Here is a 14,756-nt window from a genome sequence, read left to right on the forward strand (position 1 = left end):
AGGATAGTTATTATCCCTTCCCCATTGAAGGCTGGCATAAAATTAAGTAGGAATTTTTGGGGAATTTTGTAGAAGTTACAACTGACATATGAAGGCCAGCAGATGACACAGAAAAAGTTTAGAAACTCAGAAATGCATAAAATATATTTGCAGCATTGCATAATATCAACCCAAATTTTACAGTAAGGTAATGTAAACACCCAATAAAAGAAAAAAATTCAAAAGTCCTTCTCTGATATGAAGAGCCAAAGAATTTTATGTGGATTTTGCAGATCTCAGGGTCACTGTGCCCCTAACTCCTGCAATGTGGAAGGGACAACTGTAGTTATGGGTAAAGTTGAATATCCTTTACCTTTACTTCATTTTCTACCCTCCCCCCCCCTCTCTCCCCCAAAACTCTTGTAAAAAGTAGGGGAAATATAAAAGTTGCCAACTAATTTAGAATTTCAGAATTGGCTGGAACCTTAAGAAATTACTTAGTCAAAACCCATCTTTTATAAACCCTGAGAATTTAAATAAGTTGCTGAATTGCATAATTCCTGTCCAATGTTTTAATTAGGGCTCAAAGAGTCAGGGGGCAGCTAGGTGGCACAGTAGATAAAGCAAAGGCCCTGGATTCAGGAGGACCTGAGTTAAAAATCTGGCCTTAGACACTTGACACTGTGATCCTGGGCAAGCCACTTAACCTTCATTGCCCTGCAAAAAAAAACCCAACAACAACACCTACAACGTTCTAGGCATTTTGTTGGACACTGGGGATACAGGCACAAAGAATGAAACAATTCATACTCAAAATGTGATGTATTTCCAGGAAAATCATAAGGAATTTCAATGTACCTAGAATAGTGTTCAACATGTAGGTATACTGATGAAGTTTATTATGAAGGTACTGAATAACTTCTGATCAACCACAAAATCATTCACCAGAAAATTAAGTATTATTAGTATGCATTTTGGGTATGTTTATTACTTCTGATCTTGTCCTTTCAAATCCTAAACTGAAATTAACTTTTTGGTAGATCTTTCAGGAACGTCCTGTATCACTATCCCAACATAAGTCTAAAGATTTCCTCAGTTAGGCCTCTTGAATATTACCATTACCATTTTCTGGTCTTAAGGGCTCAACGCTGGTAATGTATACACAGGCAAATATTAGTCATGATGCTGTTTACCCCCTGCAAATCCCCAAGAAAAGAAAGACAATTTTACCTGTTGTTCTGCAATCAAAGATGTTCGAACATTTTGCATTTCTTCATTCTTTCTTTTTTCTTGTTCTTCAAGTTGTTCTAAAAACTTGGCCTTTTCTTCCTGAAGTTTTTCTTGAAGTTCAGCAACTAAACTTGATGAATCTTCACTGGTATGTTCAATGGGAGGACTTAAAAAGTGAATATAATATTGAGAACAACTATTAATTTAGTGAAGTGCCTTCTTAAATACCTCAATGATCTTAATGTAGCTTAGCAACTAAATAGATTTAGAGTGATATACGTGATAATTTTCCCCCTCAAACATAGTAGTGCCAGAGTAAATATTAAGAACATATCTATATGAAATCAGGCTTCCTATGTTACAGAAAAAGCAATTGCAAGGACATGGTATGAATAATATAATAGTATCACTGCAGCTAAGAGGGTATAGTTTATGGCATAGTCACAGAAAAAGGACTAGAAAGTTACCATCCATTCTGAAACATGTTTTTTAGAACATGTTCAGCTAGTAACTATCTAGGCTGTGCCTTAAGACTACTTCACAAGGGAGTCATTTCAGTTTTGGAAAGCTCTAATGATAATTCATTTTTTGCCAAAATCTGCCTAGTTTGCCATTTCTACCTGTCGTTGTTAGAATTCTGCCCTATAGGTGAAGCCAAACAGAAAAACTTAACTCCCTGATAAACAATATTAATCCAAGAAAATGCCCTTATCAATAAGTGATGGTAAGTGATGATCCCATGACCAAATTCCACTACATCTTTCAGACATGAAAGAAAAGCTTGCCATTTGCATTATCTACTTTCAATATACTACTATTTTACTACTGGAGAAATGATATAAAGTATGTAAAATACTTCGCAAACATTATTTCATCACAAAAACCCTGGGAAGTAGGTGCTATTATTAACCTAATTTTACAGATGAGCAAAACTGATGCAGAGATAAATGACTTGCCCAAGGTTCATGGAGATGAGTATCTAAGGCCAGTTTTGAACTCTGGTCTTCCTAATGACAGCTCAAGTTAGGCTGTCTGATGTGAGAGAAAAAATAAAACACAAAAACTTTCTAACAATTAGAGCTGCCCCTAAATGGAATGACTTGCTTCAAGACAGAGTACATTACTCCTCCTTGGAGCCATTTGAAGCAGATCCTGAGGATGATAGTAGGGTATCCTTCTTGTATGGGGCTAGACTAGATGGGTGCTGAGGTCCCTTCTATCTCTCAAATTCTAGGATTCCATAACCACATAGCTAGATTCTAAGAGCTACAGGAATGGCAGATATTCATATAATTGTTGTAAAATTGGTTATTCAAGTATCTTCTTTGTATCCTCTTGAGTAGATAAGAGTTCTATCTTGAACAGAGTAGGCATCAATAAATATTCAGTGAATGCTCTTTCCAGGAGACAAAAAACCTAGTTATTAAACACCTCTTGATTGCACAAAGGTTTTCAACCTTTCAACACACAAAAAAAATGTGTCATAGAATCCTTTTGGAAGTCTGTGAAGCCTATGGATCCATCTTCAGAAGGTTTTTCAATATGTAAAATGCACAGCATTACAAAGGAAACCAATTATACTTAAAACAAAAAAAAAAATTAAAGAACAATTCCAGATGCCAAGTTGGGAACTATTTTTCTATTGAAATCCCTTCATATTTCAATGTCCTTCATTTATAGGAAAGAGGGGCAGAAGAGACACTCCCCTCAAATTAATAAAGTTAGGTGGGGGGATCTTTTGTTATATCATTTATGAAAAAATATTTTGAACTGATAAGGACTGTGGCTTCCTGTAAGTTCCACAAGGTGGCCCAAACCATGCATGATAGTTTAGTTTGTATTAAAATCAAGATGATTTTAGTCTGTTATAGGCTATTTTTAGCCAATGTTAGCCTATTCAAGTCTATGTTGTGTACTTCACAATCTCCTTCACTGGTTTTACTTTCATTCCTTTGGAAAAATCTCTTCGGTCTTTCAAACCTCCAGGCCCTCACCCACAAAACGAGAAAGTTTGACCGCTCTCAAGTCCCTGTCAGTTATGGCATTCCTTGAAGTCAGCATTCCTGTATACTTCTGGTCACTGCCACAGCCCTCTCTCAAAACTCAAGGCAGTCTCTTGATTGAATATCCCAAGTCTATTTAGAAGACATCTTTTAAACTGATTCTACTGTGGTCTGCCTATGGCCAGGTCCAACAACTCACATGAAAAATGATCAAGTTCATGAATGAAGTACAGGCAGGGCAGGTGGCTTTTGAAATGTCTTAAATGAACAATGTTAATTTTTTAAAAAATCTGTTCTTCTAAGAAACAAAAACAAAAAAACCCCACTTGTTCTTGGCTATTTTTATCCTAATACATAATACTTGATTTGGAGCTAAGAAACAATGTATGTAAGACACAAACTATATCTGTATATACTCCAGATTCTTTTTTTATTTTAGTGAGGCAATTGGGGTTAAGTGACTTGCCCAGGGTCACACAGCTAGTAAGTGTTAAGTGCCTGAGGCCGGATTTGAACTCAGGTACTCCTGACTCCAGGGCTGGTGCTTTATCCACTGTGCCATTCCTAGCCCTTCTTTTAGCAATGATGAGGTATCCCTTAAAACTGCCTTCCATGAAATATTGTCACTAATAATACATATCTAAAGCTATTCTTTTTATAATGGACATCATTTATATGAGAAATAAAACTGGAAATCCTAAAAAGGATATCAAGATTAAATAAACTTTGTTGTATTAATGAGGAATACATTTCAGAACTTGAATGCAGGCCAATATTTGATATATTTACTTTTTTTAAAAAAGTGAGGTAATTGGGGGTTAAGTGACTTGCCCAGGGTCACACAGCTAGTAAGTGTTAAGTGTCTGAGGCCGGATTTGAACTCAGGTACTCCTGACTCCAGGGCCGGTGCTCTATCCACTGCGCCATCTAGCTGCCCCTTATACTCCAGATTCTTAATTGTCTGTGCAAGACTTGAAGACTTCATTCTGAGGGTTAGGGGTGGAAAAGCCAGTCATGTGGTATGTTCTAGTAATGCTTCTAAGCAGGGAAAAAATAGTACTCATAGTACTTAAAAGCTCGTGTTATAATATTTAATAGTAAAGTCTCTACTACTACTATTACTACTAGCTATGCTCCCCCTCCCTATTGGCAATCCAAGTAACATATGGAAAATATGGTTTAAAAATGCCATTTGCTTGGAGACGATGGCAAAGTGGTACAGTGAAAGTGGGAAATGGGCATCTATAAAATGGGCATAATACTCTCTACATAATTGGTGTTGACAAAATTACCTTGAAGAGCAATATAAAATTGGAACCATTATTTTTAGACATCAACTATGTTAAGGTTTTAGGTAATAGGTTAAAGCCTACTGAGGACCTTTGTCATAATCTAACTAGAATTCAGAGTGCTTTCACTTTGAATACTATTTTATTTACATGTTACAAATTAAAATATGGTTCTCTATCCTATTTATTATTCAGTCATTAAAAAATTTATTATGTGTCAACTGTGTTCCAGGTACTTTGCTAACTAAGCACTAGGGATAAAAAAATGAAAATTCTTGTACAGTCTAGTGGGTGAGACAACATACAATCAACTATGCGCAGGCAAGATATATAAGGATAAACTAGAGATGATCAAAGGGAAGGCGCCAGCATTAGGGAGAATCACAAAAGCTTTCCTGTAAAAGGTAGGATTTTAGCTGAACTTGAAAGAAGCCAGGAGGCAGAGAATATCCTAGGCATGAGAATTGAAAGACAGAGCATCTTGTTTGAGGAACAGAAAAGAAGTCACTGTGACTGAATTACAGAGAAAATGGAGATTAAACGTGTAAGAATGGAAAGGTAGAAAGGGACCAGGTTGTAAATAGCTTTGAATGCTGAAGGATTTTATATTTGATCTTGGAGGTGATAGGGAACCATTGGAATTTATTGAGTAGGGGGAGGGTGACATGGTCAGACCTATGCTTTAGGAAAATAATTCTGACAGCTGAGTGGAGAATGGGCTGGAGTGGTGAAAGGCTTATGGAAGGCAGATCAACTGGCAGGGCACTGCAACAGTCCAGAAGAAAAGTGATGAAGTTCTATGGTAAGGTAGTGGTAATGTTAGAGGAAAGAAGGTATAATGTTACAAGGCAAAATCGACAGGCCTAACCAATAGGTTTGGTCATGTTAAACTTAAGATATCTACAGTATATCTAGTTTGAGATGTACAACAGCCAGTTCTGTTATTCAATATTGGGAGCTCAGCAGAAAGGTCAGGCATAGATAAGTAGAGAATCACCAGCACAGAGATGATAATTGAATATATGAGAGCTGATGAGATAGCCAGGTGAAATAGTATAGAAGGAAAAGAGAGGAGGGCCCAGGATGGAGCCTTGGTAAAATGGATAAGATCTAGCAAAAGATTGGATACAGAATGAGAAAAAGTGAGGAGTCAAGGATGGCACCCAAGTTGAATGAAAAAATGGTGATACCCTCAACAGTAATAGGAAAATTAGGAAGAGGATAGGTTTTGAGCCTTGGGGGGGTTGAGTTCAATTTTTGTTGTTGTACTACCTAGGTAACAATTCTTAACATTTTAAACATGTAGTTGAACATCATTTAGAAAAGGTCACAAAATTATAAGTGGCAAGCAAATGATAAACTATGCTAAGACTAAGTTGTTTCTAGATGAACTACTTATGACATTGAAATTATTTTCTAAAGAGACAGTTTAGGGGCAGCTATGTGGTGCAGTGGATAAAGCACTGGCCCTGGATTCAGGAGGACCTGAGTTCAAATCCAGCCTCAGACACTTGACACTTACTAGCTGTGTGACCTTGGGCAAGTCACTTAACCCTCATTGCCCTGCAAAAACAAAACAAAAAGATACAGTTTAAATATGTATCAATTTAAAATTGTTTTTAAAAAATACCTGGGAGAAACCGCATGTGCAAAATAAAGGAGGCATCCTTTAAATTTTACTGCACATTATGCTAGCTGTTTTCATTTACTTTAGTGGAACAGTTCTTACATAAATCTTTTAAGATGTACATATGGTTCTCATTATCTTTTTAGCCAACAACAAAAGAAACCTGGAAATTTGAACTAATGAAGTAGGTTTCAGTACCCTGCCAATTAACGCTACATTGAAACCTAAGAATAAACGTAGCCTGGTTTTCTGTTTTGTTTTTGTTTTTGCGGGGCAATAAGGGTTAAGTGCCCAAGGTTACACAGCTACTAAGTGTCAAGTGTCTGAGGCCTGATTTGAACTCAGGTCCTCTTGAATCCAGAGCCTGTGCTTTTTTATCACTGTGCCACCTAGCTGCCCCCCAATAAAGGTAGCCTGTTATGGGAAAATGTGCTACCTTCTCTACCTCCAGTATCTTAAACTCTTGGACTACATCTGACACAGAATTCTAATAGAATTAATTAGTGTTATTTCAGATCATACTGAGAGATTCTGATATAGAAGTTCTTGTTTATTTATGTCTTTATCATAATCTTCTAGGCCAAAGACCAAAAAAAAATAATGTGTGTAAAAGGGCTTTGTAAACTATGAATGTTAAGTTTCCATTATGGTTAGGTTATTATTGAATGATATGTTTCAAAAAAAAATGAGACGTTTTGGTGGAAATCCAGTCCCCATTCTCTACCAAAATTGTACTTAATGAACTACCAATTTCCTTTTTGCAAAAGCAAACAAACAAAAACACTAGTTTCTACTATTATCAAAGGAAGTATTGGTTGAATTAATGTGGTGAATGGGAATAAAAGGGAACTTAGAGAAATGACTCTGAGGTGTGACTGTATCTTAATCCTTTATAGAATTTTATCTAGAATTTGTAATTGCATTTAGTGGAAAGAACCTTAGAGGTGACAGCCCAATCACTCATTTCCAGATGAAGAGCAGTTAAATAATGTGCTTAAGGACAAAGCTGATTAATGTTTGAGACAAAATTTGAACCTATATCTTCCTAACTTCAACTTCCTAACTCTCTCTATTCCCTTTCACCACACTGCCTTGGTATTCTTATTTCATTTTTGTCTCCTGTGCTCAAACATCTGGGTGCTGATCAAACACACACCTTATTCCCAATAGATGACAGGCATAAATGAATATATAAAAAGAAATGCATTCATCTAATAAAATGTCTCAAAATTAAAGTTTTTAGGCATGTCTACCTAGAGAAGAGACTAGATAGGAACTACAAACATGGTCAGGATGGACACAATTTAGCTATAGTTACAGAGGAGGCTACTGTGGCTGAAGGAATAAGGGGAAAGAGCTAGGGGAAGGTTTTAAAAAAAAATGTGACTCCAACAGGACTAGCTCTTGTTCCACTTACTCTAGAAAATCCTCATTATCTTCTCTCAAAATTCGACCTGCCCAGGATCACAAATTTATAGCTGGGGGGGGGGGGGGAGAGAGGAGGAGAGGAGAGAAGGACGACTTTGAAGGGCATCTAGTTCAAACTGTTTGTTTTAGAGAAGGAAATGGAGACCTCCTCAGGAGGATTAAGTGAGCTGACCAAAATTATATAGATAGTAAGAGCTGGAAGGTGTAACTGAACTCAGGTCTTCTGATTCCAGATGGCCAATTTCAACATTTTTTTTAATCCTAAATTTCTATGCTAGTCTTAAAATTCCCTACATAATGACTTCTAAAATTCATTTTTGAACAAATATACATTGGTTAAGTCCTAGATATAAATTCTGAATCAATTCTATACTCATAGGCACCTCAACTTTAAAGCACATTTTCCAGGAATGAACATGAAATTTCTGCATAATCAAATGCTATCTTCCCAATTAACTCTTTCAGCTAAAAAATGGAGATATTTGCCTTTGGTAATTAGGTTTCAGCCTTTAATAAAATTACAATAAAGATTCTGATTATCCTTTTACAATCACCAGTTCTCAAGTTTATAAGAAAAAAATGAATTGTATGGTTTATTAACAACACTCGAAACAGAAATTATAATTTTTAGGATTGACAAAATATCTTACTGGTATGAATTTTAAAATGATCATGTTATTGTGAATAGGACATAATAAACCAAAAAGTCACCCTCTTTTTTCTCAAAACACTTCCTCAATGTTTAAGAACAGGATCAAGTTATTTTCCTTGATTGTGCAGACCTTGATTTTTAGCACCAGAAAATTTTGCCTTGGTTGAATTTGGCTGATATGCAGAATGAAAGAAAATGCAGCAGTAAGTAAATGAACATGGAACAATATTAGCTGTATACAATGACAAATGAAGAACACATTCCTTAAATATATGCCTTTGAAGACATCAGAAGCTGGTAATCCACTATTATAAATTATAGTTTTTCTATATATAGATGATTTATAAATTCCATTTAGTTCAAATATCTATATACTATCTATTCTATTAAGTACAAATATCAATATATACACATATAGTAATGAAAAGATGTGGTATAAATTTTTCATATACATTTCATACAGCTATAATTTTTGATAATTAAATCATGAATGTCATACGATAATGGTATTTTAAAGTTCAAAAATAAAGGCATGCCTTGCCTAACATTATTAACTGGTTCCAAAAAAGATGACATTAGGCAAAACAACATTAGAAGACACAGTTGGTTCCAAAGAAACAGGGTTGTAAATAGAAAAGTAACCACAAGACTATAAAGGGGTTAAAAAGGGGTAAGACTAGAATTGTTTATGACTTTACTGCAAAATGATATTGGTCAAGGCAATATCAAATGGAGTATGCTGAGGGTTATTTCAGAGAAATATACAGTTTATTTGGTCTACATAGGAGATAGACCATACAAAAATGGAAAATCCATAGTCTTCAGGTCTTTGAGATTAGGTGAACCAGGGTTTTTGGCATTTTTAACTTGCACAAGTCCTTATAAAATAACCACAAGAAATTTTCTCCTTAATTATATTTAAGATGAGTCCTAAAACTCTGAAATATGGTAAAACTATAATTCAGGGGTACACAGTTGTGCAACACTGGGTTCACAACTCTTTAGTCACACAACAGCAGGCTGCATGTCAAAGATTAAAGAGACCAAATAATCAATGTTATGCAAAGCCCTTTGAAAACCTTAAGGGACCATATAAATATTAGCTCTTGTTATTGTTGTTACATGAAGCTTGAGAATTGACCCTGATAATGTCACTGGTACTTCCTAAGTGGTCATTGCATTATTGCTCAAAATTATAAACTCCTTTAATGATGACTAGGCAGCAGTAAAAATGTACATACTTGAAACACAAATTTTGACTTATATAATCAAATGACTATCGCCAACATTTCTCTCACAGCAAACTGAGAAAATAATCCTGGAAAATTACAGCATATTTTTATTATTAAATTAAAATATTTCAAAATTTGTGATTCCAATTACACACACACACACACACACCTTTCATTTGGTAAATTCTCTCACTTTTTTTGTTTGTTTGTTTTTTTAGTGAGGCAATTGGGGTTAAGTGACTTGCCCAGGGTCACACAGCTAGTAACTGTTAAGTGTCTGAGGCCGGATTTGAACTCAGGTACTCCTGACTCCAGGGCCGGTGCTCTATCCACTGCGCCACCTAGCTGCCCCAATTCTCTTACTTTTAAAAGGATATTACACAGAATATGACTCAAAACAAAAACTCAAAACTCAGACCAAATATAACTGATTATTTAACAATGTTAAACTCACAATTTTATAAGATTTACAACATACATTCAGGGCATATATTCACATAAAAACCATAAGAAGTGAGATATAAACTTCTTAGTTTCAATTTTAAACACTTTCAGGCAACTGAATTCTTACCTTTTGGTTATTTGACTCTCAAGATGTTTAATTTTTTCCAATAGTTCTTTTTCAACAGCATCTCTCTGTAACTCAAATTCTTTGAGGGCAACTTGAACAGCTTCCTCTTTTTCACAATTAAGCTTCTGAATGAGTCGTTCTCTGTCTTGTTCTTGATCCATAACTATTTTCTCTTTGTCTTCTTCAAGTTTGTGGATAATAGCTTCATATTTTTCTTCTTGTTGAGCCATTTTTTCATTGCTTTGTTTTTCAAGGACACTCAATTCCAACTCCAACTTACTCTGTAATTCCACTATTTGTTCTTTCAATTTAGTTTCAATTTCAAAGGCTTGTTGATGTAAAGATGTTACCTTGTTGAGTTCGGCTCTCAGTAAATTTGATTCTTCTTCATGTCTACCAACCAACTCTGAAATGCATTGATCTTTTTCAACGGTCATTAGAGTTTTCAGCTCTGCTAAACCTATTTGGTAGTCCTCATTATTATCTAGAATCTTCTGGTTTAACTTGCTTATCTCTGATCGCAAGTTTTCTGTTTCTTTTTCAATGAGGATCTTTAAGGTTTCTTGCTGTTGGGCTTTGTTCTCTTCTAATAATATTTTCATTTCGTCAGTTTCTGCTTCTTTCAAAGCAAGCTCAACCTCTAACTTGCATCTCAGATCAGACAAATCAGAAACTTTAAGTTTTAACTCTTGTAACTGTTGTTCCTTTTCTTGCACAACTACCGCATGAGATTCTTGTATTTGATCAAGTCTTTGTTGATTTTCCTTTTTTAATTTCTCTAAAGAAACCTTGTGGTCATTCAAAACTTTTTCAAATTCTTGTGTGTGCTTGTCTTGAAGAGTATCTTCTAGTTCCTTCAAGTGACTCTGCTCTAAACTTTGAAGCTCAGCCCTAAGAAGATGTAACTTTTCTTCATTCTCAACATGGAGCCTTTTTAAGTCTTCCAACACAGTCTCTCGTGACTGCTTCAGTTCTTTAATTTCAAAATTTTGGTTCTTCATTGCATGTTCCATCTCTAGGAGCTTTTGATCTTTTTCATTTTGCAAGCAGAGGACAGCTTCTTTTTCATTCTTAACCAAAGCAAACTCATTATCTTTATTTTGTAAAACTTCTTCAAGACCTACTAAATCTCCTTTTAATTTTTTAATCTTTTTTTCATTTTCTTCACTATCTTTTATTAATGCATTGAGTTTAGCTTCATACTCATTTTTTAAAGACTGCAGTTCTTTCTGATGTTTTTCTTTTAGTGTTATTTCTAAGGAACATTTTACTTTTTCAATGATATTTCGTATTTCTACAGCTGTACATTTTAAAGAATTAGAGAAGTCACACTGTTCCTTCTGCACAAGTGTTCTGAAGTGACAGAGGTCTTCTTTTATGTTTCGCAAATTAAACTGAGATTCCTGCGCTACAGCTCTACATTTTTCCATTTGAACATTTAGAGAAGCGTGGTCTCCTGAATCTTCTTTACCACATAGATTTGTATCCTGCATGCGTCTGCTATCTATTGCATTGATAACTGAAGAATAGAGGGATTCTACCATCATTTCTGGACTTTGTGGATCACTTATGGGATTAGGAGATGTTAGATTTTCTTCTATTACAAATTCATTCACGGCTGACATAAAATCAGATTCGGGGCTTTCAGCTAAAGAGTCTAAATCTAAAGATTCTTGGTGAAGATTTTGCTCTATATTTGGGTGAGGAATTGTCTCAAAATCAAATGTATGAGCATCAATGCTATCTGGAGATAATTCTTCCAATGGACACACTGGAGGACACAGGGGATCCTGAATAGTGAGTGGAGGAGGAGTTCTAGGTGAGGTAGTAGTTGTAATTCCTGTTGTACTTTCCATCCTTGGTGTAGTAACTGATTGTGGGGATGTCTGACTCATTGAAGCCTGGAGATAAAAAGGAGGACAAAAAAAGAATTGAATTAAAAACTATATAATTGGGGGTCGGGGGTGGGGGAGGGGGCAGGGCAATGAGGGTTGAGTGACTTGCCCAGGATCACACAGCTAGTAAGTTTCAAGTGTCTGAGGCTGGATTTAAACTCAGGTCCTTCTGAATCCAGGGCCAGTGCTTTAACCACTGCACCACCTAGATGCCCCTAAAAACCATATTCATAATGTCTATCTACAGATATAGCAAACCAAAAAAAATCCTACCTTTTGTTCACTCAGTAGGTCGGTAATGGTCTGTGACATTTCATCCAAACTTTGTGCTGCTTTCACTAAATTATGTAGCGTGAGTACATGCTGGTGTAGAGGTTCAAAGTCACAAAGTAATGGAACCCTGAGGAAAGGAAGAATTTTTATTTTGAATTTATGATACTTTATGACATGATGACAATGAAATAACTAAAAACATGTTAGATAAATGAGATCATTAAAACCTTTTTTTAATCTATCAGGAATATTTTTAAGATAATACGGTCTTTACTAAAGTAAAGTATGTTTTCATACCTAAGCAGGTATACTTAGACATTTAACTCCTGAGCACAAAAGCTCTTTACGGGCAGACTAATGATTTATACTTGGTGTTATTTCCCATACAGAGCTGGATTTCTGCCTAATTAATTTAGTATTCCTCCAGTGAAATACACTGGATTCCACTAAAGACCCTGAAACAGTAATTTTGCTTTTCCTACAATATCTTCCTAAAAGTTTTACTAACTACAACCCTAAAAGTTAGTATTGTAAACAATGACGATCACACCTAAAATCAAGCATAATGATACCATTTACCTGAGTAACGGTTGTACTTCTGAAGGACAGAAAGACTGCAGAAACTTCAAATCAGTTAAGGAAATATCTGGAAGTTCACCATCAAACTTCCGAGGCTTTCGAGTCTGAGGATAAGACAATTTACACAAAAATGTAAAATGGGCACAGAATGACAAAAACAGAATTAAAAGGCAGAAATCAATACACATGATGGGTGTCAGTGTGATCAAATTAAGTTGTTAGATCCTAAATCTCTTCATTGAAGAGTTGAATTTTCTGTTAATTCTAAATAGAAATTGCAATATTCACCATTAAGTCTTGGCTAATTTTGATCTCATAGTACAATATTTTTAAAAGGCTTTATCAGTGATATAGCCAGTGACATAGTGACAAAAGACTCCGAAGCACTATCCAATCAAATCCAAATTATCCAAACAAATTAATGATATTAAACAACCTGTATTTCGTCAATTAATTTGTCTTGTTTATCTTATTTTTATAACTATAAATACTCCTATACTATCCCATATATATCTATATCTATATGTGTGTGTGTGAGAAAATATATCTACAGATCTATATATAGGTCTAAAGATATACACACATACATACATATATATCTATAGATATGGAGAGAAGGACACACACACATACACACACATACATAATATACTCATGGCATTATTCAGGGTATGTAATTTCCTTAGTTTTCCAAAAGACCAAAAGCAGATACCCTCTAATACCAAGAAAAATCCTGATAATACTATTATGAAAATATTTAAGATTTGGGATATCAATTGACTTTTTAAACACATCTTTTAAAGAGCTAAATTAAAAAATGCCTCTGAGGACAAAGTTCATTATGTTTTATAGGGACTATTTTATAAGGTGACACAATTTTTTTATTAATAAATAAATAAATAAATAAATAAATATTTTATTAATAAAAATAAAATAAATTTTTCCCCCGTTACATGTAAAGATAGTTCTCAACTTTTGTTTCACAAAATTTTACTGTTTCCACATCAGGTTCTTGTCTAATGCCTAATATTTTCAAAATTGTACTTTTGAAAATGTAGTGATTTAAAACATATAGAATTTATTAATCTTTAAGAAAATGCATACATACACAAAAAGAAGGGGGCCAGGAGTCAAGTCCCCTAAACAGACGATTTCTTAAAAAAGAGTTCCCTGTGTGAAGAGATTAACAACATGATTACAAGAAGAAATAACAAAGGAAAGACAAAATATTATGACATTTGTGAAAAATAGATGCTAGTGTAAAACTTCAATATGCTCAATTAAATCTAGGAATTCAGTACCAGCAGATATTTATTAAATTGTTAGCATAAGCGCTATTAAAGGAGAAGTACCTTTTCATTAGCCTGCCCTTAAGTTAGCTGATAAGAAGAAAACCCCATATACACTAAAATATTTATGGTGCCACTTGTGACTTCAAAGAAATTGGAAAAAAGTAGATACCCATTAATTGGGAAATGGTTAAATAAACTGTGGTATATTAATGTAACAGAATATATATATATATATATATACATATATATATATATATATATACATATATATATATATTACTGTGCTGTAAGAAATGATGAGATGAAGAAATAAAAAGAATTTAAAGAACTACATGAACTGATGCAGAGCAAAAAGGGCCAAAAAAACAAAATACACATTAACTACAAAGTAAATAGGAAACAAAGACACACACACCAATGTTGAAAAATTAAAAACAAGAAACATGGCTCAAAGGAAGTGATGAGAAGGAGCAGCTAGATGGTGGTGCAATGGATAGAGCACGGGCCCTGGATTCAGGAGGACCTAAATTCAAATCTGGCCTCAGACACTTGACACATACAAGCTGTGTGACCCAACTGCCTCACATGTGTCACATGAAGTGAAAAAAACTATAAATTTTACATTAAAAAGACCAAATTCTGGGGCAGCTAGGTGGCGCAGTGGATAAAGCACCGGCCTTGGATTCAGGAGTACCCGGGTTCAAAT

General features: G+C 34.8%; 1 protein-coding gene across 3 annotated transcripts in view; it reads right to left on the bottom strand.

Moving 5' to 3' along the window:
• Positions 1 to 14,756, bottom strand: part of RB1CC1 (RB1 inducible coiled-coil 1) — a 94,460-nt gene that overhangs the window by 25,260 nt on the left and 54,444 nt on the right. For all 3 annotated transcript variants that reach the window (XM_043988219.1, XM_043988204.1, XM_043988211.1), the window contains exons 12-16: positions 13,867 to 13,928; positions 12,759 to 12,862; positions 12,180 to 12,306; positions 10,012 to 11,912; positions 1,210 to 1,375 (exon numbers count right to left, since the gene is read on the bottom strand). In XM_043988219.1, coding sequence (XP_043844154.1) covers positions 1,210 to 1,375; positions 10,012 to 11,912; positions 12,180 to 12,306; positions 12,759 to 12,862; positions 13,867 to 13,928 — 2,360 coding nt within the window. The remainder of the gene's footprint in view (positions 1 to 1,209; positions 1,376 to 10,011; positions 11,913 to 12,179; positions 12,307 to 12,758; positions 12,863 to 13,866; positions 13,929 to 14,756) is intronic.

Source organism: Dromiciops gliroides, chromosome 1, assembly GCF_019393635.1.
Source record: "Dromiciops gliroides isolate mDroGli1 chromosome 1, mDroGli1.pri, whole genome shotgun sequence".
NCBI classification, from domain to species: domain Eukaryota; kingdom Metazoa; phylum Chordata; class Mammalia; order Microbiotheria; family Microbiotheriidae; genus Dromiciops; species Dromiciops gliroides.